Genomic DNA, 25,723 nt, shown 5'->3' with positions numbered 1-25,723 from the left:
TCATCTCCTTCTCATGGAACTGAAAAAACCATGGAAGACACATGAACCCCAAGAGAGAAAAGTCTCCTACAGTGAACAAGGTTTAAGAAGAATACTGGGCCCCAATGAAAAGCAAGAATTACCTACAAAATGACAAGACAGTGAGCTCGAAGCACAGTAAAAAGATATTGCCTCAGACCATTCTACTTACCTTTTCTTCTGCTTTTTTCTGTCTCTATTTGCATGTGCGTATCACATATGCATGCTAGCGTGGGCGCGGCGTGTATCCATAGGCATTAACCGAATTAGAGTTTAAGTTTAAGGTTCAATAAAATTTCACTTTTCTTCTTTAAACCTAAGAAAGCCTATTTATGCTCATTTCTTTGCCTTGTAATTGGAAAGTGGTGAACAAGGATTCACCAAGGGGAAGCTCAAAACACAGTGTGTTTAAAAAGTAAACCCTGTTACAATAAGACCAGGTGAAGACAGTAAAAGACCCCTAGACACCTTTCTCACCTGGTTTTAATGGTGTTTTAAAATATAGTTTTTAATAAATAGTTAATTTGTTGTTGTCTAAAAATGCCTGGTTTGGTTTGTTTTATTCTGGGGATGACTAGAGTGTTTAATTTGGCTGTTTTCTGGTTGGGTGGATAGCTTTCAATAATATGCTGCGACCTGTGGAGCGACGGGACTGAATTGATGGCGTATTGCTCCCGCTTCGGTCGTAACAGTTATTTAACAGGACTATATTTGTGCAACGTTCTGTACACTCTTAGCTCCATCTCTTTTCCATCTTCCACTGGCAGCCACTTCTCTGTGAGGGGCTAAATTAAATATAAGCAGAATAAAGTAAATGAAGTCACTCTGGTTATTGCTGATAAATGTTCAGTCTATTATTTTGAGTTTGTTGTTCCTGACTCATTTCTGAGGAACTTGTTTCGGGTGATAGTGCAGCTTTTTTAAACCACATTTCTCCATTCAGCATCTGAAATGGGAGTGTACAAATTATTCATCTATGAACTGCAACTCAGTCAGGGTAAACATTACACAATCTCCCTGACAAAAACTGGCCTAAAGTTAGAAATATAAACAGCATGAGGCCTAGTTCGAAGTTTCACTTCCAGCAAGAAATAATCAGATTTTTTAGTCAGGTTGTTTCTTGTTGTCTGGTCAGAATACATTATTTGAATTATTTAACTCACAAAACATCAAGAGTCACACACTATGGCCAGGATTTTCAGCCTCCATTGAAATCAGGAATGGAGACGGATGGAGCCTGAAAATACCATGCCAGTTTCCTGATCCCATTCCTGGAGCTAGCTATGTTTGCCAAGGTCAGTTCGGGGATGGCAGGGCTATCCGCCCCCGTGAAGTTGGACAGCTATTTAGGCTCATTAAGAGCCTTGACACGGGCAGTTAAAGGAGGAACAGGCCTACAGACTGTCCCTGTCTGCCTGGATGTGGGTGAACCAAACGCCACCCTGTAGAGGGATTTTCACCCCCTGCACCCCCAACCACTGTGGTGGCCTGGCTGCTTTCTCTATTTTTACATGTTTTTTTGAAGTTGGTGACAGGATGCCTTCAATATTGAAGCATCCTCTCAGTTACTTACCCTTTACCGCATCCTGCTGCTCCTTTCAAGCTGGAAGGCCTCTGATTGACCCTCCAGTTTCGAGAGCCCACCTGCCACCCTTAATTGGACAGGGAACCTGTCTCCATGCCAGTTAATGGGACAGCCTGGTCAAAATCCCAATCAGTGACTGTTTCTCCCACCCCATGGGCAGGCTCGGGACCTAGAAACAGTCCTGACTCCTGTTTCCTGGCCCCAAAGAAAAACTTCATCCCCATGTCAGCAGTGAAGCTATGTATGCATATCTAATCCAATAATTTGGGGCTGGGTGGTTATATCTCTTCTCATCTGCAGATTACCACCCTTCTGACACCATCCATCTCCAACAAAGCTTTAAGTGTAGTCATTTTTAAATATTTCCCAGTAGTATCACGGGCTGAGTCAAAATGGGATTTAGCATTACTCTCAGCACTGTATGAGGAATATTAGAAGCAGGTGGTGATGTTTGTAGGCCCACTCTGCTTTACATAATATACCAACAGTAGTTTCAAGTCCTGTGGGTCACTGGGAGCTGGCTTATGTTTCTACACACTTACCACCTGGTATAATTTTGCACCACTGGTGTGATGATACTAATTCTCATGTTACCAAATAAGTTTATTTTTGTAGTGTAGTTCACTGGTACTCAAAATAAAGGTCATTTGCAGCCCATCTGCACTAAACCTGTGGCTTTCAGCAGAGTTGCTGCTTCATATCTCTTTGGGTGTTTATTCACAGTTTACCTAGCTGTGGAATCTTAGGTGAGCTAAAATTCAATGCAGTTCTCTTTCTCTTGTTCTCTAGCCAAAGAAGGCTGAGGGATGCTTTAGGAGGTATTATCCTAACTTCCCAATGGAAAAAAAATTACCAAAAATATAGCTTTTTTTCCTCCTGTCCTTGAAATGTCCGCAGTAGCTTGATTGAAATTGAGACCTCACAGCGTAGAAAATCACAAATAGATACACATCACATCACCCCATGGTGTAGTAACCAGAAACTAGTTGTAATTAAAGCATTGGTTGGGAATATTGTTCTTGCATCTCAGATCATGTCTATTGTTCATGGATGGATGTTAACTATAAATAATTAGGACAAACTCACTGATATGAAGAATACCTACTGATACAGCATGGGTAGAATTGCATTGGTCTGCTTATCTGGAGTCAAACGTTGCTATTATACTCTGCGAATCACTTTGAGAATATGTGCATAGAAAGTATATTAGCTTGCAAATGTTAACACATTCTAATGACATACCAACATCACAATTTTAACACAGCCATGACTCCATAATTAAATGTTTTTACTCTGAGTACATGCCTGTAAAACACAAAAACTGCTATTGGTTGATTGGCACAAATATCCCATTGACTAAATGAGGACCAATTAAAGCAATGTCATTCACTTGACAGATAGGAATAGTTATAAATCGACAACTGCAAAATTAACCAATCACATTGCTCAATTGTTTGAAAGTTACCATTCCAGAATTAGCAAATCCGACAAAACTAAATCAAATCGCTCAAACAATTTGTTTAGGTTCTTTGAACGACCATATTATTTTCTTAAACAGCCAGATACGTATCTGGAAAAAATGAAATTGGGATTGTGATAAATACAGGAACATAAGGCATGTGAAAATAATGGGTAGGAAAGATCTGCTGGTTGTTCAAGTTTATAAGGCAAGGGTATTAAGCGATTGTGGAGCAAAAGTGGTAGAGTGAACATGCAGAGCAGCCATGATCTAATTGAATTGTGGAACAACCTTGAGGGGCATACTCCTGTTCCTATGTTCTTTTTATCAATGTTAAAAGTGACACACAGTGTGATACACAGTAACAGCTATTTTATAGTAAGAGCATAACACCGTGTGTGCAATCTTACCATCAAGTTTCCTGATATCACTTAAAAAGATTTCTGAAATTATTTCAACTAACATTTCTTTTCTCAGTAACTGAAAATTCCAGTGTCTACAATGAGAGTTGAACAGAAAAAATATATGTTTCATCCTATGGTGCTTAAACCAATTGTCTTGTTATATCTTTACTTTTGCTTGAAGGGCCCCAACAATTGCAAAAAGCCCGAGTTTGAACTTGATGATTTTGCCAGAACTGTGACCCTGTGAGCTGAATTTGCATTGTATATTCTGAGCTTGTGTTGTGCACTTAATTGTCTGGGATGCATCAGTAGTCAGCTGCATTGCTGCAACGTTTTGGTTTTGCACTCTCTGCCTAATAGCTTTTCTTCAAAGAGTTTTGAAGTCATCAAACTTCAAAAGTTTTACTGAATTAAATTTCATGGAGTCATTCTTTAAAAAAAAAAGAGTTGGTATGCGACTGAGTGAGACAATAAATTAGTGTTCTGATGAAATAGCTTTTGTTTTTCTTTGTCCTATAAGCTTTAACAAGCGTATTAAGCAGAGACAGAAATTTCTTCATGATGTTACTTCAATTTGAAAATGGCATCAGTTGAATTTTGAAGCCAACTGATTATCTCCAACTGACTGAAAAGGTCAACGTTAATTTTTTACCCCTATGAGACTGAGATTCTATTTTATAACAAGAAATAGAAGGAAAGAGAGAGAAAGGCAGACAGTTTTCCCTCTCATTCTAGTAGATCTTTAATAAGTTGAATTCTGAATGTAAATAAGTCTGTCTGAGGTAAATAGAGAATAAGCGACAGTAGGAATGGGAGGGAAAGAGGGGATCTCTGGCCTCTTGGCACCCACTGTTGTTTGAGTGAGAGACAGTGAACAGAGAACCAAACAAGAGTGACAGTGGAATAAGTGGGAAGGGAAGATAAATGGATTAAATAGTACAATGGAAAAGGTAAGGATGGAGTTAGGATTGAGTGGGTGGTTAGACAGGGAAGTGGGAAGCAAAGGGTTGGGAACTAATGGGAGTAAAGAGACTGGATGGAAACAAGTAATTGAGGTGTAAGTAGGAATGGTAGTTAGAGATTTTTTAAAATTTAAACAAAATCTTACTTTTTCTTTCCTCTCGCTTAATCAAAGTTTTCTTTCCTTCTCTTTCTGTACCCGATTTAAGCAAATTTATCCTATTTATTTCTCTGTCATTCCTCTGCCTCTTTCTCAATACTAAATCTCATTGGTTAAGGAGATAGACTGTTGACGCTATTGTTCACCAAGGTCCCCGATGCCCTGTTATCAGCTCGCTCTTCCAGCAACTTACAGGGACTTTTTCCCTCAAGCTGATGACTGAGGAAAACAGTCTAACTAAAGGGCCCCACTCCAGCAAATTTTGACCTTGTGCCAGTCATGTGCTACATTGCTTCAGTAATTTTGCTGTTTTACAGCAATGGACGAACCGCTATCAGTTAGGCTATTGTGACGCTTTAGTCAACACCAGAAATTGCATTCTGGTTCCCAAACTACCTATGGGCAACCCCATTAGGGGCTTATCAGGTTAAAATAACTAGTTAATTCCTTTGTTAAAATCGCTGAAAATAGAATTTTATAGAAACACATTAGGCATTGTACACTAATAATGCAAACAGTAATTCTTGAGTTAGCTCAGTGAGGAAAGCTGCACAAGACAACAGCGCCACTTGGTGAACAAAATGTAGCATTACAACAACTGTACAGAGTTTGGCTAGACTTCTCCATTTGCTGGTAGTTTTAATAATGCCATTTACTGAGTAAATCACATAAAGATACACAATTACTAAAGCCACAACAGTCCGGACCTCAACACTTACCCTATCATACTCAGCAGCAGAGTACTGTGCACCTGTCTGGCATAGGTCATCACACATACATCTTGTTGCTACTCAATTGAATCCAACAATGCGCATAACTGGAACCCTCTGCTCAACACCCTTCCCCTGGCTTCCTGTCCTCACAAACATCACTCCCCCTTGCATCTGCTGCCGACTGACAAAAAACCCACAAGCTGGTTGAAACCATCCAAGCAGCACCTCACTTACCATTCCATACTGACCGCCTTCCATCTTGGTGCCCCATATGGAGCAACCTTCCTGAGCAAGATCTACCAGCAGACCTCCTTTGGATCAAGGAATGGGAAACACGGGAAGTTACTAACAAGTTCCTTGTGACACAGCTCATCTGTCGAATGGCAGGCTTTGAACTACCCCGGCGAAAATGGTCCTTGCCAAACAGTTTTAGGGCCCCTACGCAGCCAATCTCCACTGCTGGGGCCTCAGTATCAACCCCTTTTGCATTTGTGGAGAGACATAAACAATGCTGCACATTACCAAGGAGTGTCCCCTGTACAGACTAAGTGGTGGACTAATCACCTTAAACTCAGTAAATGAGGAGGCTATTGCTTGGCTCCGGGGATTTGAATTTGCTAAATAATAATTATATTAAAATAGGAGCATTTGTTTCAATGCAAACTTATTAGTACCGGTCAAGAATATACAAACTGCTGACCAGACAGACATGAAAAGATCATGTGGCCCTTTGAGCATGATCTAAACTGCCAAAACACAAAAGGCATTCTGACTCCCAGTGTTCCTTTCCACGAGTAGTCATGTAATCTCCCGAAATGGAAACAGATTAAAAAAACCTCAGCCAACGAAAGAAAGTCTGGGAAATTCCTCTCCAATCCCCTCAAGCAATTACAAACAAGTTATAGAAGAGGTGAGTGACCATCAGGTACAAACCCTTGTCCCACTTATCTTCTGTGCATAGGGCTATCGGCCACAACGAGGAACCCATCCAGCCCTTTCTTGAACGTCATGCCGGAAAACAGTGTAAACAGGCTCCTGCATTCTAATACCATAAACGTCTTGTACACATTCTCCAAACACTGCCTCTAGGTACAAGGGTATAGAGCAATGTTGTCCAACATACGACCCACGGGTCAGATTCCGACCTGCCAAAGGTTTTCATGTGGCCCGTGGATGTAAACTCTTCCTGGGGCCGTTACTCATCCCCATTGTGACTGGAGAAAATAAATTTCCCTTTGTCAGTCCAGCTTTTAAACTATTGCGATCAGTTTCACAGGTAACAGCTGCCGTTTCCCAACAAACTCTGGGTATTCTGGCGGGTTCTGACTTTTTTTTTGATAGCCCAGTGGAAAACCCCGAGTCTGTTGGGAAAAGCTTGTTCGCGACGGCAGCAGCAGTCACCTGCGAAACTGACAATGATTTTTTTTTAAACTGACCAACATCTGCTGAGCGTTCCTGCTCTCTGCAACTGAGAGAGAGAGGGGGAAACAAAGAGAAAGGGGACGAGAGAGAGAGAGGGGGGACAGAAAGAGAGAAGTGGGGAGAGAGAGAAAGAGGTGGGGGCAGAGAGAGGGGCGCGGACAGAGAGAGGGAGAGGGGGACAGAGAGAGAGAAAGGGGAAGAGAGAGAGACAGGAGGAGACGGAGGACAGACAGAGGGAAAAAGAGATAGCGGGAAGCAGGGAACACTGGAGACAGGGCATGGAGGGGAGGGGAGAGATACAGAGAAAGGGGGTGGAGAGGGACAGAGAGAAGGGGGAGAAGGAGACAGAGAGCAGGAGAAAAGGAAACAGAGAGAGGGGAAGAGGGACAGAGAGAGGGGAAGAGGGACAGAGAGGGGGGAAGAGGGACAGAGAGGGGGGAAGAGGGACAGAGAGGGGGGAAGAGGGACAGAGAGGGGGGAAGAGGGACAGAGAGGGGGGGAAGAGGGAGACAGAGAACAGGAGAAAAGGAGACAGAGGGGAAGAGGGACAGAGAGGGGGGAGAGGGAGACAGAGAGACAGGCGGGGGAGAGAGAGGGGAGAATCAAAGAGTCATTTATTTACGGCACAGAAGGAGGCCATTCTGTCCATCAAGCCTATGCCAGCTCTCCACGGCGCTCGCTATACAGTCAGTCCCACTCCCTGGCTCAATCCCTGTAGCCCCGCAGGTCTATTTCTCTCAGGTGACCATCCAGCTTCCTCTTGAAGTCATTGATCATCTCCACTTCCACCATCCTTGTGGGCAGCGAGTTCCAGGTCATCACCACCTATTGCATAAAAAAGTGCTTCCTCATATTTCCCCTGCATCTTTTGCACAAAACTTTTAATCTGAGTCCCCTGGTCCGAGAGGGGAGGGAAGAGAGAACGAGACACACACACAAAGCATGGGGACAGGGAGGAGAGAGATCAAGGTCTCTCTTGAAAGGTGGACATCTATCCAGAATACCCTGCTTCACTACATCAAGTGTGTGGGCAGAGGTTGACTCCTTATGCAAGCAAAAACAATGCCAGTTATGTCACTAAATCAGTTTTCAATATAGTGTCGAGAAAGTAAGTCAATAAATTAGTCTTCTCATTTAAAGCTTCTTCACCAAAATGCACATTTGTTGTTGTTTTTATTAGTAAGATAAATTTTTAATGTCTTTATCTTTAAAAATTGGCTCATGGCCCCCCAGGCTGAGCAAAAATTGCAATGCAGCCCTCCATCCGAAAAGGTTGGACAACCTTGGTCTAGAGTTTCTGCTCGATTGCGCTGTTTATTTTGCCACAATTCCCTCAATATCAATGTAACCGCACAAAACATCACGCAATTTTAAATGCAAATTATGTTCCACGCAACTCAACTTTCTATGATCTTTTGCACTACTTTTAAAAACATTGTGCCAAAAGCCACAAAACTGGCCATGCCCCAGGGTGAATTAATCACCATTGAGAGGTTCTGCTAATTGGGCTCAACTGAAGGCCTTCAAGAAGGCTTCAAAAATTAAGCTGGATATTTTGGGCTCAAGGACACTAATAGATATGTTTTAAAAGGTTTTGAATGAAATTTCTTAAAATTTATTAAGCAACTGACTAATGTACCCCAATCTAACTCGAAAATAATTTTAATGAAAGCAAAATACTGCAGATGCTGGAAATCTGAAATAAAAACAGAAAGTGCTGGAAATAGTCAGCAGGGCAGGCAGCATCTGTGGAGAGAGAAGCAGTTAACATTTCAGGTCTGTGACCTTTCATCAGAACTCATCAGTTCATCAGGTCTAGAACTTCCTGTAGAAAATATATATATATTTTTTAACGTTTTCAGTAATTTAAAATCAGGTTACTCACAGGTAGTGGGTTGGCAACAAGATTTAAACTGCTTATTTTTTTGTGATACTCAATTTCGGCTGTATTATTTAAACTTTACCAAATTACCACTCAAATGTATCAGGGAATTTTTTTTGCAGCCATTTCTTTTAATAAAATTACATTTTAAAATGCTGCCTAATTGCACGAGTTCATGGCAGATTTTATGTTCGGCAATGAGCAGAAACTCATGGAAAAAAATCTTTTCAAAGCAGGCAGAATTTGCACCTAAAGTGAAAAGTCTACCTCAAACTATCCAACTCAATTTCTCACCTGTCACCTTTGAGAACTCCTTTTCATATACAATTTATCTTTAACGCTCATTAAGAAAAGGCACAACTGAAGCTTCAAAACATGTTTTATTAGGATTTCTAATGTCAACTTGAACCATAGCAACAGTTAGACAGGAATTTGGTTTAACATCTTGACTGAAGGAAAACATCGCCAAAAACCAAGCACTTCCCCAGTAGTATAGCGGATTGTCAGATTATGTCCTACTGTGAATTTTCCTCTAAACTTCACCAGCGTTACCAATCTTCAAACACCCAAGTTCATTTCCACTCTAAATCAAACATAAACTGATTACTTTCCGGCATTGCTAATTTGTGTTGGAAAACTTAAATTGTCCACAATTGTGCTTGAGAGCATGATTGACAGCACTGTAGTGCTAGATGTCAGTGCCTGGATGCATTATTTATATACCTTCTCCACAGCAAGTTCCCAATCTTGGACATCATAGCATGTGTGAATACCAAAAGAAAAAGTGTAAGGGAAAGCCACCTGAAGTCATTCGTGATCTCTGTACAAGGATTCTAAATCTCTTTGGACCTCCACTGTTCCTAGATTTTTACTATTTCAATAATAGTTGGACCTATCCTTATTTGGTCCAAAATGGATCACCTCACAACTACCTGTGTTGAAATCCATCTGCCAGTTTCTCCCACTCACTTAATCATCAAGGGTAAGTTTTCTGCAGATTTATTTAAGTAGAGGCCTCAGGATTGTTTTCCAAAGTGTACTAAGGAATATAATGAGCAATGTGGAATTCTAATTAGTTATGAATTCCTGCACAGCCATTATCACTAAAAAATTTAATGTGGTACAATCAAGCAACGACTGATTGAGAAGCATCATTCAATAAGCGTAAGAGCGGAATCATAGCTTTAAAAATTCACTTTGAAGGTGGTTACACAATGTGATGATTTATTCCCCCCCCCCCCCAAAAGATGCCTGTGCCCAAATTTTAATTCTACCACTGATAGAAATATCATACAGATAACTTGCATTTATATAGTACCTTTAAGATAGAATGAATTGATCAAAAAGGAGGAAATTTCAATGATTAGGGCCTAGATTACTGAAGGCACAGATGCCAATGATGGGGCGATGAAAGGAGGGGCATACACAAATTAACTAGATTCAAAAGCAGAGTTGGTGGGCAGAGGTGCAAAGGGTGTTGGGCTGGAGGAAGTTAAAGAGTTAAGGAGGGCAAATTCATTTAAATACCAATTTCAGACTTTTACTATTGGAAACACTGCAAGAATTTTGAATGAGGTTTATGGGGGATGGGAGGCCTGCCAGGAGAGTATTGGAATGGTTGAGTATGGAGGTGACATAATATATCAGTGACAAATTAAGGTTGGGGCAGTGACAGGTGATGTTACAGAAGTTGAAGTAGGTGGCGTTTATGATGGAGAAGATATGGGGTTGAAAAGGATATCGAAGTTGGCAAACAGTCTTGTTCAGCCTGAGACAATGACCGGGGTGGGGTATGTAATCTGTGGCTGGGCACGGGTTTTGTAGTAAGGGATGAAGTTCAATGGCATTGGTCCTCCCAGTCTTTAGCAGGAGGAAACTGTGGCTTGTCTAAGGCTAAAGGTCAAACAAACAGTCTGACAGCACAAAGGCAGTGAAGGACAAAAGAGAGGGAGAGCTGGGTGTCATCAGCATACATATCTACAGATGATTTTACAAGATAATGGTGCATAGCTGAGAGAGATTGCAAAGCAGTGATCTAATTGGGAGCGGCTGAACATGGGTTAGAATGGGCCAGATCAGTCCAGAGCTCTGCCTTGGTTCTTAGTTGCTTAAGTACTATAATAGTTTCCTATATCAGTGTTAACAGGAAGCACTAACAGCTTATACTGGCATCTACTAACCAGCACTGGTATTTCTACTGAGTAGCTTCAGATGAGTGAAAGACAGAACCTTTCAAATTATACATTTTAAACTGAGAACAAAAAACTATATAGGAGCACTGCTGTTGATCTTTACACTGGAAATCCAAGGAGTGGCCCTATTCCAGTCTTGATGCCCTATAAAAGCACCAGTTTTGTATTGTAAGGTCACACACACAAGATACTAGTAGTAGTTTTCCTTCCACTAACAGAAGACAGAATTGTCACTGTCTCCAAGAAGCCTGAAACATTGACTGATGCTGTCCATATAGACTTTTTCACCCATATAAAAAGATGACAAGAATATTCCTTATGCCATGTGGTTCCATTCCTCTTTATTTACATTACATATTTAAACTGAAAAAAAGTCGTGTTTGCCAGAATCATAACCCGACTGCAAGATGTATTAAATCATGTTGCTGTACATTTGAACCAAAAAAGGAAATTTAAGTCACAGCTGTTTCTAGTGTTCCTGTTGGGAAAGTACTGTGTCACAGGTTTAAAACAAACAGGAGGGCCGCGTAATCTAGTACAAAATAGGGATTTTTTTACCAAACGTGTGAGAGTTTAAGGGCTATAGTTTTTACATTTTGATTCAATATATAGCTTTGCCTATTTGTAACAACAGGTTTTCCAAACACTTTTTGCACAAACACAGTATTCTTTTAAAAGCTGCTCCTTTAGCTCAGTGAGTAACAATTATGGATGCAAAATATTAACCGTCAGTGTTCCGCAACTCCTTAATGAATTCTCAATACAAGATAGCTCTGCAGCGAACATGCCACATAGAAACAGACTGCTTTCCAAACAATGCAGAACCCAACAAAACCCTCTGTAAATATCAAATAATAAATATTAATTTAACAGTAATAACACAAACATTTTATTTCATTCATTTTTTTCACACATTTTAAATACTTGAGAGGAAAAGACTGTGTAGAAATTGCATTTCTATTGGTGAGAAAGATTGGTATGACCCAAACACATAGGGCTGTCATTTGTCTGAGTTTGGATGACACAGTCCAGTTGAGCAGACTGAAAATTTCTGAAATTTAAATCAAACAGAAAAAGTCTAGCCTTTTTAATAAAACACAGACGTAATTTTCATGATATTCTTTAGGTTTTCATTTAATTTGTACTATCACCAAAGCAAAACAGGCCATGATTTTCTCCCATCACAAATTCTTGCCAGATTTTAGATCAGTTTAGATCCCTACATGCAAATGGTTTTGTTAGAATGCTGGGTGGTCTGCCTCATTTTTGAAAGGCAGCTATAGTTGGTACAGTCCTTTCCCTTCAAATTTTCTCCATCTATTGGGATCCTACAATTTTACATTTCTGAATTTAAAAAAGAGAAAATCTACAAGTGATATGGTGCAATATTCGAATCCTTTGCTGCCTCATGTGTGCACCTCGTTTGCTCAACTGAACTGATTCACAGATATTAGGTACTGGCACACAGAAAATCAAATTAATGCTTTGAATAAAGACACTAATCTACCCTGCCCCATTTTTACAATGATTAGATGAGTAAACAATTTTCACCTGAGTTTGTAAGATGCAATGAAGTATCAACTGGTTTGTTTCTATTTTTCATTTCTCATTAATAATTTGGATATTAAAAGATATTTTAAGACTATAGATTATATAGATTATATGTTAAAGATTATAAAACCATTTGTTTGAAATACTTTCACTTCAGCGCCTTCATATGGCATGACAAACACATTGTAACAAAATATATATATGGTTAAAAAATATATCAACATCTTACCTTTTGTTAGAGAACATTCTCAGTGTATTGATAACATGAACCTTGAAAAGAACGCAAATGGCCCCTTCATTATTAATATTGTTGGCATCCCACCCATGCTTAAAATTGTAACTGTTTCTGGGATGAAATTATCTCGGGCTGACTGGAGGATGGTGAAAGCAACAAGGTACATTGAAAACCAACATCTCTCTACGTTGATATTCAGATGCCTACAATTCTATGGCAGTACCTTACATATAAACATTAGATGACACTATCTCAATATTTTTTAATCTCCTGTTTGTGGCTCATTAGCAACATTTTGCTATTGACCATTAGGCCCATATTTTGTTGTTTTGAAATGGTGTCCTTGACTAGCTGCTTTTGCTCGTGAGGTGGTCTTTTGGATTCCATAAGCTGCAGGTGCACATTACTGGGCATCTGCTGGCCAGTTATTTAGAGGCTCAGATTTTACTCAACCATCTACTTTACAAAATTTACATCCTCAGGATGTGGGTATCACTATTATGGCAGGCATGTATTCTCTACCATTAGATGTTCTGACAAGGTGATGGTGGCCCTTCTCCTTGAAATGCTGCAATTCTTTGTAGCAGCTTAATACAACTGAAACATCAGAAGGCTGTTAAGACTCAACCACATTGATGTGGGACAGGTATCATATCTAGGCCAGACTGGATGAGAATGGCAGGTTTCCTTCCCTAAATGACATTAATGAACCAGTTGAGTTTTTGTGACAATCTGACAACTTCATGAATCAGATTTTTTAAACTGAATCTAAAAACTCTCAAACTGCTGTGAACATACACGCTCTGGATTATTAGTCTAGGCCTCTAGGTTACTAGCCCAGGAACATAACCACTCTACCTACTCATTGAGTTTTGTCAGCTCTTGGTTGGGCCACGAGGCTGGACTGTCCACTGTGAGGAAAAAAAAATCCTCCAATTCCCCCTCGCTCCACTATTCAAACAAGAAGTAGGTCTCTTTAATAATATCATTTGTCTTTGGCATAAGGGCCACTAAAAGCTCCATGGCTTCTAACATGGAGAGGCAGAGTTGGGGAAAGAGCTGAGCTGCTTGCTACAGGGGGAGCAGAGTAAAAATTTAACCCTTTCCAACATTAGTGAAAGCAGAAATATCTACTAAACAGGTTCAGAAAAAGGCTGAGAATTAAAAAGTAAAAATGAAGATATCCATAACAGAACATAAAGTTCCTTGCATAATATTTATTCCACATCCGGTTCCTGCCTCTACGACACATTTTTTAATCTATATTTTCTACTTAGATTAGGCTACTAAATAATGCTTTAAAATCTTAGTGAATTAATTTCAGATGTATTCTCTAATATCATCTACTGTTGTAATAACTAGTTTTCCCAAACACACCAACATTTAGCATTGCTGTGTGCTTATCTCAAACATAGAACTCTGGACTTATTTTAACAAAAATAGAAAAACTTAAAGTATTATCCAAAACATTTTAACCTCTTGTCTAATTTTTGATGAATAAAGTATTAAAATATAAACAGAAAATTCATAAATTGTTCAGTTAAAAAAAAAGAACAATGTGAAAAAATGAGCAGATAATAAATATGTAACACCTGTGTCATGCCACAAAATCTTCTTTTGCATCTCTATTAGTAGAATTACAGCAAAACAAGTCAATATATTATCTTCCAACTATATCCTCTCTCAATTGCCCCTTTTTGTCATTTTCTAAATGAGGTGTGCTAGTGCAGGGAAACAGAACACTTTCCATTTCAGACATCCATTGTTTTATCCAGCGCTCCCAGATGTCCACAGCACAGTTAGCTACACAGTAAAGCTCTCCTCTATTCTCCCAATCTAAAAGTCACTCCCTACTGGGATTTATTTTCTATTTACCATATCAGCAATACTTTGCTTTCTAGAAATAAAATCAACTTTCTTGTTCTAACTGACATGAAATTGGGTTGCTGAGAAAAGCTGCTGGTGACAAGACTCCAAAGCTGGCAGATTTGCTGGCTGCACTGATAACTGTATTCCTGTTTCAAATGCCAACCTTAAGTCCATAATTCCAGTACAATGAAGTTTGAAAGGTATGGGTCTACTAATGATGAGAACTAGAGATAATGCTGATATACGTTTTTCATCCAGTGTTCTTTTCCTCATTCCCAAATAAAACACCAAGATCTCACTGGTTTGGTAAATGCGTTCATTTTGGCAGTAACTATTGTTATTTGTATTGCTACTCCCCCAGAAGATTGCCTTTCAACGATGAACATGAAGAACTTGCAACCTGAGCGCATTAGTTGCCACTACAATTAATTGATTTATAGCTCATCATGCAACTGAACTTGTTGAAGAATTGTATTCAGGATAAGAGATTGGTAGTGGGAAATTTAGCTGGGGAGGAGAGCATAGGAGTAGGCCTTACTGCCCAATTTTGTTCCCTTTTCCACCAGGGGCAGGATACTGGAGGTAAATCCAGCCCTATATCTTCATTACATGAAAAATTAGAATGCTCCTCTTTATGGTTATCAATTTGATTGTGTCTATCTGGTTTACCTGTGAGCAATTTTTGGGAATGTTCTGATTGAGGAAATAGGAAAATACTGAGGTAGTTGCCCATTTCATTTGTTGACAGTGCTTTCAATAAGGAGGACTGGAAAACTTTCTGAAAGGGAGGGGGTCCTAGGTGGCTTACAAGTGCATTCCTTGGAAAATATTCTTTATGGTCCAACTGTTGGAAAAATAATTCCTTTCACCAGTTTCCAATGAAAACACTTTTAGAAGGCAGGCCAATAGCACCTCACACTGCCCTTTGATTTTTCTATATGAAAATTCCATTCCTCGCTTTCAGAAAGGTACACTATAACTCCAGTTAACACTTTTATTACTGTTTCTATATGTTGATTAATACTGGGTGTACCAAACTGAGGAGGCTTTGTTTGATGGATGTAAAGCTAATTTGCAATGGTGGTGTGACAATAGCTGATTCTGAAACAAGGCCACTAGAGAAAAGCTCAACACAAATTGTATTAAAAAAATACTGTAAATCTCTAAATACCAGTACAACAGTTTTCATTTCTTATCTGGCATAAAACAGATATATCTTTCCACAGGTAAAACTAATCCAATTTCTTTCTAAATTTAACAAAAAAAAATGTATTATTTTTTCTTAGTTATCCTACACTTAAGAACAAATTCCATTGGAAAAAGGGTAGAAGAAATTATTTTAGGTATAGCTTAAGAACATGTTAGCATTAGTACACAAGTTATCCTCTAACTAAATCACTAAAATTTTACGAGCAGTGCCATGGTCATAACTGGCATGACTACACAATAGGATATATAAACTTTAAATCCTGTTTACTTAATGTTCCAACATATTACAATGAAATAACATTCCAAATCCTGATTTGGGACATAATGATACATAAACCAGATATAAATACAGCAAAATAAAATATCTGGGAAATCTGTAAGGAACATTTGCTGAGAGTTTTCAAACTTCAGGACAGTGTTGCATTGGGTTTTCTGTGAAATATTATATTTGTAGAGAATTGCAATCCAATAAATCACGATCAATCTGCACTGAATGGAATCGCTTGGATTTTTAGTTTTTACTTTTTAAAAAAATTAAACTGAGGGATGTTAGAATGGGAGCTGGAACACTTGCTGTTTTGAGCAGCTAGAATCCCAAGTCACATATAGCATGGCTAGATGTAGAATAAAGCTCCTTCTACTGTGTCTAAAATGTGTCTCAGCCTCAACTTCAGAAGTTCCCCTAATGTTAGCTTTTCAGAATTTGCTTGCAGAATCTGGGTTAAACGGACACAATTACTGCCCTGAGAAGATGGTGATTCTTTTTCTTAGGCTATTGTTCTTAGAACTGAGTGTCTACCTAGGCCACTTCAGAGGGCATTAACAGTCAAGCATGTAGTGTCGGATGGAGTCATGTATAGTCAGACCAGATAGGAGCAGTATGCTCCTTTCTCTGAAGGATATTGATGAACCAATTGAACTTTTAATAGTAAACAGCAGCTTTTATGATCATTTCTTTTTAATGAATTCCATTTCACAACTTGCTATGATGGGATTCGAACTCATCACCTCTGGAGTGTTCGTCTGGTACAATAACCATTACACTACCAACCCCCTCCATGAAACCTGCTGAGTTGGAAGGTTGTGCAATGAAGGTACACTCCACATGTCTGGCACATAATCCAGACTGATACTTTACTGGAGAACTGAAGTAGTGCTGCATTGTCTGTGGTGCTGCCTTTTTGGTGAGACATTAAAGCAAGAACACCTCTAGCTGTTAAGAGGGACATAAAATATACCACAACATTATTCAGGGAAGAACACTCAGTTCTGCCTGTGTCCGGGGTAACATTTGTCCCTCAATCAACACAATCAAACACAGATGAACTGTTTATCTCATTTACTGTCTGTAGAACTTTACTGTACACAAATTGGCAGCTCAATTTTCCTACCTAATAACTAACTGTGCATCCAAAATGAATGAATTTGTTTTAAAGCACTTGCAAATGTATTGAGAATTTGATCAGTTGCAAGTTAGTTCTTCCTTTCTTTCTCTGAATAAGATGCAACATTAGTGCAGTTTTGTGCTATGAGCCCAACTGAATTTTCACTGCCCAAAACATTTCACACAGAACTGTGGGTGTATATCTACATTTGTCCACTTCCGTTTGCCAGGTAGAATTATCGGTCCTGGTTATTTTCTCACTGCATAGAAAACCCAAGAATTTCACAAATATTCGACAGGCTCTTATCACCCGCGACACCCATACAGTCTAAAGATGGAAGGCTTAATAATAGGACAGTTTTCGCACTACTCATGGTGAGGGCTGCTATGCCGATATTACTGTGAAAAGTCTGTTTGCATGTTGCCATCAAGACTGCACCAGATTAAATTTAGCATGAGTTAATGCAGAATAAAGCTCCCTTTGCACTTTCCCACTGAGGTCTGGTATAACAGTCTGATGCAGAGTAAACTGCCCTCTACTAGAAATCAACAGGGTATCTAACAGTAATAACTGCATCAGTGGGACATTTCTATTTCTCAGAACAGCCATCTTTACTGCTTCTTCAAGCATGATTGCCATTTTGGTGCACTCATATTCAAAATGGGTTGAAGTTGCCCAAACTCACTTAATTTAGAACTTTCATAGTGGTCAGAGATTAAACTCCCATCTCACCAGTCTGCAATTTATTAGAATGTAGATCCCAAATGTTAAGGGGCACTGTATGCTTTGCAAACCAGCTGTGAATCTGCACTCCTCTTGATGTGGAACAAAATAACAATTAGAACCATTTATTAAAAAGCAACTGTAGTGCGCTTTTCTCAAAAATAATGCTAATTTGTGATTCATCATTTGAGGGGGTGTTCTTTGCAGGAGGTTGAATCAACCTCAAGTAAATAACTAGGAAATCAGTTGTAAATAAGTGACTTAGTCAGAGGTATAGTAGCAAAGGCAATGTTACTGAGGTATTTAAAAAAAGCATTTGAGCAAAGACCCAAACATCAAAGAACTGATCATAGGAGCCGAACTCTATTTTCCCAGGCCTCTGTTGAGTGGATGCTACTGATGTGCCCTTACAGGGGCCAACGGCTGATCTGATCCACAGTTTGGGAGAAAGGGTCTACAATCGGCTTCGTGGATGGCCAGGAGTTCTACTCTGCCACATGTTCATCAGTCGAAGGGCCTTCTAAAATTTCAGGCCTGATATCTAACACAATAATGTCGCATTAAAAACAGAGTACTCCAGTAAGTTCACTGGATTTACATTCATGTTTTGAAGATCAACAATTAACTTCTTTTGTGCCCTAATAAATACGAGCATATTACACTTAAACAGCCACAAGACATTGAACCACCCTCGGAGTCAAGATACACTTAATTTCAGCAGTTCAGATGACACTATGGAGATGAATGTCTTTTGGAGTTTACGCAGCTCTTCTGCCAAAGTTACAGTGGATGATGGTGAAAACTTCCATGGAAATTCACCTTCTTTGCTCACTGTTGGCTCAAATCTGTACTCAGTAATCTTATGGCAAGGGAGCTTTAACCCAGGAATCTGACTGAATATTTCAAATTCAAATATCATAAGCCTATTTTTCCCCACACTATAAAGTTAACATTTTGCAGGAACCAACATGTATTAATATAACTGGATACTTCCAAGTAGCTCAAACTCCAAATTTTTCACGGACTCAGGTTCAAGTCTCAGACGCAAAAAGCATATTTGACCCATTTATCACAAATATGATGCATTCCATTGGAAAGAATGGAAAAATCCAGCAGGAAATGAACAGCATTAAGAAGGCTGAATTTTAGAACTATACTATTTCTCTTTGGAGATACAGGCACACGTTTACATACAGTTGGCAGCTTTGTGTAACCATTCTGTTACTCAATCTTAGCAGCACCAATCTTTCAACTGATTTAAAGGCTCACTCACCTGATCAACTGGTTACTAAGAGTAAAAAAAAAATGATTTTCATTGATATTTTTCTCCAGTCACTACAGCTTGAACAGGACAGCATGGTCAGAAAATCACTAAAAGAACAATTTCTTACCCTCTTGTTATTTTCAATAGTTTCAGAAAACATTTAGGCTTGGGCTAATTAGTGGCTGGTAATATTTGCACAACACAAGTGGCGGGCAATGACCACCTCCAACAAGAGAGAACCTAACCACTTTCCTTTTGCATTCAGTGGCATTACCATCATCAAATCCCCCACCCACCAATATCCCGGGGTTACCACTGACCAGAAACTTTACTGGACCAGCCACATAAATGCTGTTACTCCTAGGGCAGATCAGAGGCTGGGTATTCTATGGTGAGTGACTCACCTCCTGAATCCCCAAAGCCTGTCTACCATCTACATGGCACAAGTCAGGAGTGTGATGGAATACTCTCCATTTGTCTGGATGAATGCAGCTCCAACAACACTCAAGAAGCTTGACACCATCCAGGACAAAGCAGCCTACTTGATTGATACCCCATCCACTACCTTAAACATTCACTCCTTCTACCACTGGCATGCTGTGGCTGCTGTGTGTACCATCTACAAGATGCACTGCAGTAACTCACCAAAGCTTATTCAACAGCACCTCCCAAACCTGCGATCACTACCACCCAGAAGGATAAGGGCAGCAGGCGCATGGGAACACATGCAAGTTCCCCTCCAAGTTACACATCATCTTAACCTGGAAATATATCGCCATTCCTTCATCGCTGCTGAGTCAATATCCTGGAATTCCTTGAACAGCATTGTGGGAGTACCTTCATTATGCAGACTACAGCAGTTCAAGAAGGTGACTCACCACCACCTTCTCAAGGGCAATTACTGATGAGAATAAATACTGGCCATGCCAGTGACTCCCATGAATGAATTAAAAAAAAGCTGTCATTGTGACAATGGAATATACATCTCAATCGCATGTTATTAGATCTAATAACATATTATAAAAGTTTCAGCAATGTGCTGGTTTGGAACTGTAAAAGTTGCTGGCATCAGACATTTGATTCTACAAGTACATTACAAATGGTTAGCTTAAGGCAATGCTGTATCCTTGGTTTCACTCTTCCAAAATCAATAGATTAAGCTTATGTATTCAGACATATTTTCAATCATGTTACTGGGACACAACTTTTTGTGCTGGAGTATTCACTTACAAAAAGAGGCAAAAAAAAAAAAACACACAGAGCAGCAGTTTGTGTCATTTACCAGCAGCTCTGATAAATTTCATTACAAGTGGACAGATTTGATCAGATGCATGGTTATCAAAACAGTCGATTTTGTACCTTCAGTAGTAGCCGTTGTTGCGAATACTTCCTGTACATTACTATCACTTGTTTCTATTTTTCTGGGATATGCACATTTCAAAAACACACACGAGTTGCTCAAACACATTCATCAGAAATTGGTGAGGTCTTTTTCTTAGCATGTTTTAAAATGGAAGATTTGGCTCAGAGTTTATTTGCTTCTATAACCTTTTCTAGGATTTCATCGATTGTGTCTGTTTCGAAACTGATGTCGCTTAAGTCCAAGTGTGGCAGAACGGATCCCAACAGCTGTCCAACCTTTACTCGCAATGACTTCAGCTTTGCCAGTACACTGTTGAAACACAACATAGGTTATTTGGGTCTGGTATCATCAAATATTTAGTTCTTTTTGTGTTCATTGTCAAGGTGAGAGATGTGGCTAGAAAATGAAACATGTTCCATCTTGGACACCCAATGTTAGCATCAAGTACTCTCAGTTAAGTGCAGAATAAAATGCTTCTCTTGAACCTCCGAAGAGTACTGCCAACTGCAAAATAGTGAGACTTTTCCATTTCATTAACCACCCTATAGCCTCTTTGAGTTAGACTGCCAAGTTGGTGCTCATTAGGGAGAGCCCAAGATTGAGATTGAGATTACCCAAACTCATTTCATTTAGGACTCTTACAGCCAGAATTTCATGCCATCAGTAAGGCCTGGATTAACAACAACAAACCAGTGATGAAAAGGCAGCATCTAGACCACTACAACATTCGGTCCCCTCAACAAACAAGTCTTCAGAATAATTCAACTTTGTAATTATTTATTAACACACTGCAGTGAAATACTGAACAACTTTTGGAGAGCTGATGCAAAATAAAACAGCATTGTAAAAGAAGTTTTAATGGTTCAGTTTGCTTTCTTTTCAATCCAAAGTGGTGTCTTAATTTCACATTTCTGATCAATTTTCTCCATGTGCTTATTGTTACGACTGAGGCTGGAGCAATGCACTGTCAATTCGATCCTATCACTCCACAGGTCACAGCATATTATTAAAGTTTTCACACCCAACTGGAAAACAGCCAAATTAAACACTTTATTAACCCCCAGAATAAAAAAAAAATCAAACTAGGTATCTTTAGATAACAAATTAACTATTTATTAATAAACTAAATCTTAACACTGTTAAGATAAATTTATGTCGAAAGACCTTATAACTTCTCATTTAATCTAACCCCCATGCTCAAAACCTAACGGTTAACCGGTTTTAAAATGTTTTAAAAATTAGCTGTTTCTTAAGAATAAATAAATAACTGGGTTATAAGTCTTTGCGGGTTACATTCCTGATGGGTGATGTATCCTAGTGTAAAAAAAAAAATCAGATGCCACTCGAATTCTCCATGTGGATTTGATGAACAGTCTTTACTTGATAGGCACTCAAAGCACTTCGGTTGTAGCAAGCGTCACACAGTTCTTTCAACACAGGTCTACTTGTGGATTTTAAAATTGGTGGTCTTTCAGTCGAAACTTTACTGCGAATTCCAGAAAACACAATCAGTCAAGAGAGAGTCAATCTTGAAGCAAAGACTTCTTGGATTGGAAGTAAAGAAAAGGAATTTTGCTACTTCCAGCAATACAAATGTTCTCTTCAAAAGAATTTTTGCTTCTTCTTAGGCAATTAACACAGCCTGAGAGTCATTGCAGAATTTCTGCTGAGAGAAATTCTCTTCCTTCAAGGCAAGCATGCTTCGCTGGTGTCTCTTTCAAAACTGGTTTTAGTTGGTCTTTACACACAGTTAAAAGTTACAGTACCCCATGTGACCTCTCTCTCCTACTGTGGCCTAGGGAACAGGTGCAGCTGTGGCACACTGTTCTCAGAAATCTAAAACTTCTCTCTCTGTCTTCAAGGTACACTGTTTTTCACAGAGTCTTAAAGGCACACTGTTTTAAACAGAGGAAAACAAATAGTTAGGATAGTTAGATTATCTACCTTCTCCTATTGTTTTCCTCACTCTTTGCAAGTAATAGTCTAGATTTCCTGGTGTGTTCTGCCTGACAATGAGATGATAATTGATGGGAACAGGCAGGAATTGGGGGTACGGATCATTTGTACCAAATCACTGTTCAGTTTAGCCCCCATCAGAGTTTCTGATATAATTTCTAGACGATGGTGGAACCACTTTCCGATTTTTACATGAGTTGATAATAATGTGGTGATGTTATACGCTCAATTTTCCATCATTTTCACTGAGTCTTAAATTTCAAACATTAAACACGGAGTGGCTGCAGGACATCCTTCTGGGGGAGGGTGAACAGCCAGATGTCGTGGTTCACATTAGTACCAATGACATAGGTAGGAAGAGGGATGAGGTCCTGAAAGCAGATTTTAGGGAGTTAGGAAGGAAATTAAAAAGCAGGACCTCAAGAGCAGTAATCTCAGGATTACTCCCAATGCCACGTGCTAGTGAGCATAGGAATAGGAGGATTGATTGATTGAACACATGGCTGGAGAACTGGTGCAGGAGGGAGGGCATCAGATTTCTGAGGCACTGGGACCTGTTCTAGGGCAGGTGGGACCTGTACAAGATGGACGAACTACACCTTAACAGGACTGGGACTAATATCCTCGCAGGGAGATTTGTTAATGCTACTGAGGAGGGTAAACTAGCTTGCCAAGGGGATGAGAACCTGAGGGGTAGCTCAAATTGGAAGGAGGAAAGCTGGTAACAGGAAGTAGAAAAGTAGCAAGCGAAATTAGAAGGCAGGCGAAACAAAGGCGAGCATCAACTAGGCTGAGAATGCAGAATAATGTCAAAAAGACAAGGTTAAGGGCACTCTAGCTGAATGCACGCAGCATTCAAAACAAGGTAGATGATTTAAAGGCCCAAATAGAGGTAAATGGGTATGATCTAATTGCCATTACGGAAATGTGGCTACAGGGCGACCAAGACTGGAAACTGAATATTCTAGGATATTTGACATTTAGGAAGGATAGGCAAAAAGGAAAAGGTGATGGTGTTGTGCTGATAATAATAATGGGATCAGTACCTTGGTAAGGGAGGATCTCAGATCGGAAGAACAAAATGTGGAATCTGTTTGGGTGGAGCTAAGAAACAGCAAGGGGCAGCAAACATTGGTAGGAGTTGTTTATAGGCCACCAAACAGTAGTGGTAGTGTGAGGCATGGTATTAATCAGGAAATTAGAGAAGCATGTAGCTTGGGTAATACAGTAATCATGGGTGAATTCAATCTGCATATGGACTTGGTAAACCTAATGAGCACTAATGCTGTGGAGGACGAGTTTCTAAGGACGGTTTTCTATCGCAGTATGTTGAGGAACCGACTAGAAAACAGGCTTTTTCAGATCTAGTATTATGTAATGAGAAAGGGCTAATTAATCATCTTATCATAAAAATGATCTGATTTGGGCATAGTCAACTTGGATTTATGAATGGGAAATCATGTTTGATGAAGTTGTTGGAGTTTTTTTGAGGATGTTACAAACAGAATTGATAAAGGGAGTCGGTGGATGTAGCATACTTGGATTTTCAGACGGCTTTTGATAAAGTCCCCCACAGGAGGTTGGTTAGCAAAATTAAAACACATGGTATAGGAGGCAATATACTGGCACGGATTAAGGATTGGTTAACAGGCAGAAAACAGAGTAGGAATAAATGGGTCATTCTCACTTTGGCAGGCTATGACTAATGGGGTACCGCAAGGATCAGTGCTTGGGCCCCAGCTGTTCACAATATATATCAATGATTTGGATGTGAGGGCCAAATGTAATATTTTCAAATTTGCGGATGACACAAAACTAGGTGGGAATATGTGTTGTAAGGAAGATGCAAAGCAGGTTCAATGGGATTTGGATAGGCTTAGAGAGTGGGCAAGAACATGGCAGATGGAATATAAGTGAAAAATTTGAGGTTTTCCACTTTGGTAGGAGGAATAGATGTGCAGAGTATTTCTTAAATGGTAAGAGATTAGAAAGATGATTGCACAATGTTCAGCACCATTCGTGACTCCTCAGATACTGAAGCAGCACATGCAGAAATGCAGCAAGACCTGGACAATATCCAGGCTTGGGCTGATAAGTGGCAAATAACATTCACGCCACACAAGTGCCAGGCAATGACCATCTCCAACCAGAGAGAATCTAACCATCTCCCCTTGACATTCAACAGCATTACCATCGCTGAATCCCCCACTATCAACATCCTAGGGGCTACCATTGACCAGAAACTGAACTGGAGTAGCCATATAAATACCGTGGCTACAAGAGCAGGTCAGAGGCTAGGAATCCTGAGGTGAGTAACTCACCTCCTGACTCCCCAAAGCCTGTCCGCCATCTACAAGGCACAAGTCAGGAGTGTGATGGAACACTCTCCACTTGCCTGGATGGGTGCAGCTCCAACAACACTCAAGAAGCTCGACACCATCCAGGACAAAGCAGCCCGCTTGATTGGCACCCCATCTACAAACATTCACTCCCTCCACCACCGACGCACAGTTGCAGCAGTGTGTACCATCAACAAGATGCACTGCAGCAATGCACCAAGGCTCCTTAGAGAGCACCTTCCAAACCCGCGACCTCTACCAACTGGAAGGACAAGGGCAGCAAATGCATGGGAACACCACCACCTGCAAGTTCCCCTCCAAGTCACAAACCATCCTGACTTGGAACTATAATCGCCGTTCCTTCACTGTCGCTGGGTCAAAATCCTGGAACTCCCTTCCTAACAGCACTGTGGGTATACCAACCCCAAATGGACTGCAGCGGTTCAAGAAGGGAGCTCACCATCACCTTCTCAAGGGAAATTAGGGATGGGCAATAAATGCTGGCCTGGCCAGCGTTGCCCACATCCCATGAATGAATAAAAAATAAAAATTTCCTATGACCTATATAAAATAATTAAGTTCTACGTGCTACCTTGAAGATGAAAGTTAAGTTCAAAGGGCCAAGCTTATTCAGTTTCAGTTAAAACCTTATTACTTGTTATTTTTGTTTCTTTTTTGCTGTTGTCACCTACATTCTCATCTGCCTAGGTGCCATTTATTTATTTAGAGATACAGCACTGAAACAGGCCCTTCGGCCCACCGAGTCTGTGCCGACCATCAACCACCCATTTATACTAATCCTACATTAATCCCATATTCCTACCACATCCCCACCTTCCCTCAATTCCCCTACCACCTACCTATACTAGGGGCAATTTATAATGGCCAATTTACCTATCAACCTGCAAGTCTTTGGCTGTGGGAGGAAACTGGAGCACCCGGCGAAAACCCACGCAGTCACAGGGAGAACTTGCAAACAGGGAGAACTTGCAAACTCCGCACAGGCAGTACCCAGAACTGAACCCGGGTCAATT

General features: G+C 39.9%; 1 protein-coding gene and 1 long non-coding RNA gene across 2 annotated transcripts in view; both read right to left on the bottom strand.

Moving 5' to 3' along the window:
* The window catches only part of LOC137377647 (uncharacterized), a 37,827-nt gene extending 32,388 nt beyond the window's left edge, over window positions 1–5,439 (bottom strand). Inside the window, exon 1 of the long non-coding RNA XR_010976451.1 lies at window positions 5,306–5,439. This is a non-coding gene — a long non-coding RNA (uncharacterized lncRNA). The remainder of the gene's footprint in view (window positions 1–5,305) is intronic.
* A 5,668-nt stretch (window positions 5,440–11,107) lies between these two features.
* The window catches only part of LOC137377417 (MORC family CW-type zinc finger protein 3-like), a 120,989-nt gene continuing 106,373 nt past the window's right edge, over window positions 11,108–25,723 (bottom strand). The window contains exon 13 of the mRNA XM_068046997.1: window positions 11,108–20,703. Within this exon, the coding sequence (XP_067903098.1) occupies window positions 20,556–20,703 (148 nt within the window). The 3' untranslated portion in view covers window positions 11,108–20,555. The remainder of the gene's footprint in view (window positions 20,704–25,723) is intronic.

This window comes from Heterodontus francisci, chromosome 15 (assembly GCF_036365525.1).
Source record: "Heterodontus francisci isolate sHetFra1 chromosome 15, sHetFra1.hap1, whole genome shotgun sequence".
Classification (NCBI taxonomy): Eukaryota; Metazoa; Chordata; class Chondrichthyes; order Heterodontiformes; family Heterodontidae; genus Heterodontus; species Heterodontus francisci.
This window is presented reverse-complemented; position numbering and strand designations above follow the sequence as displayed.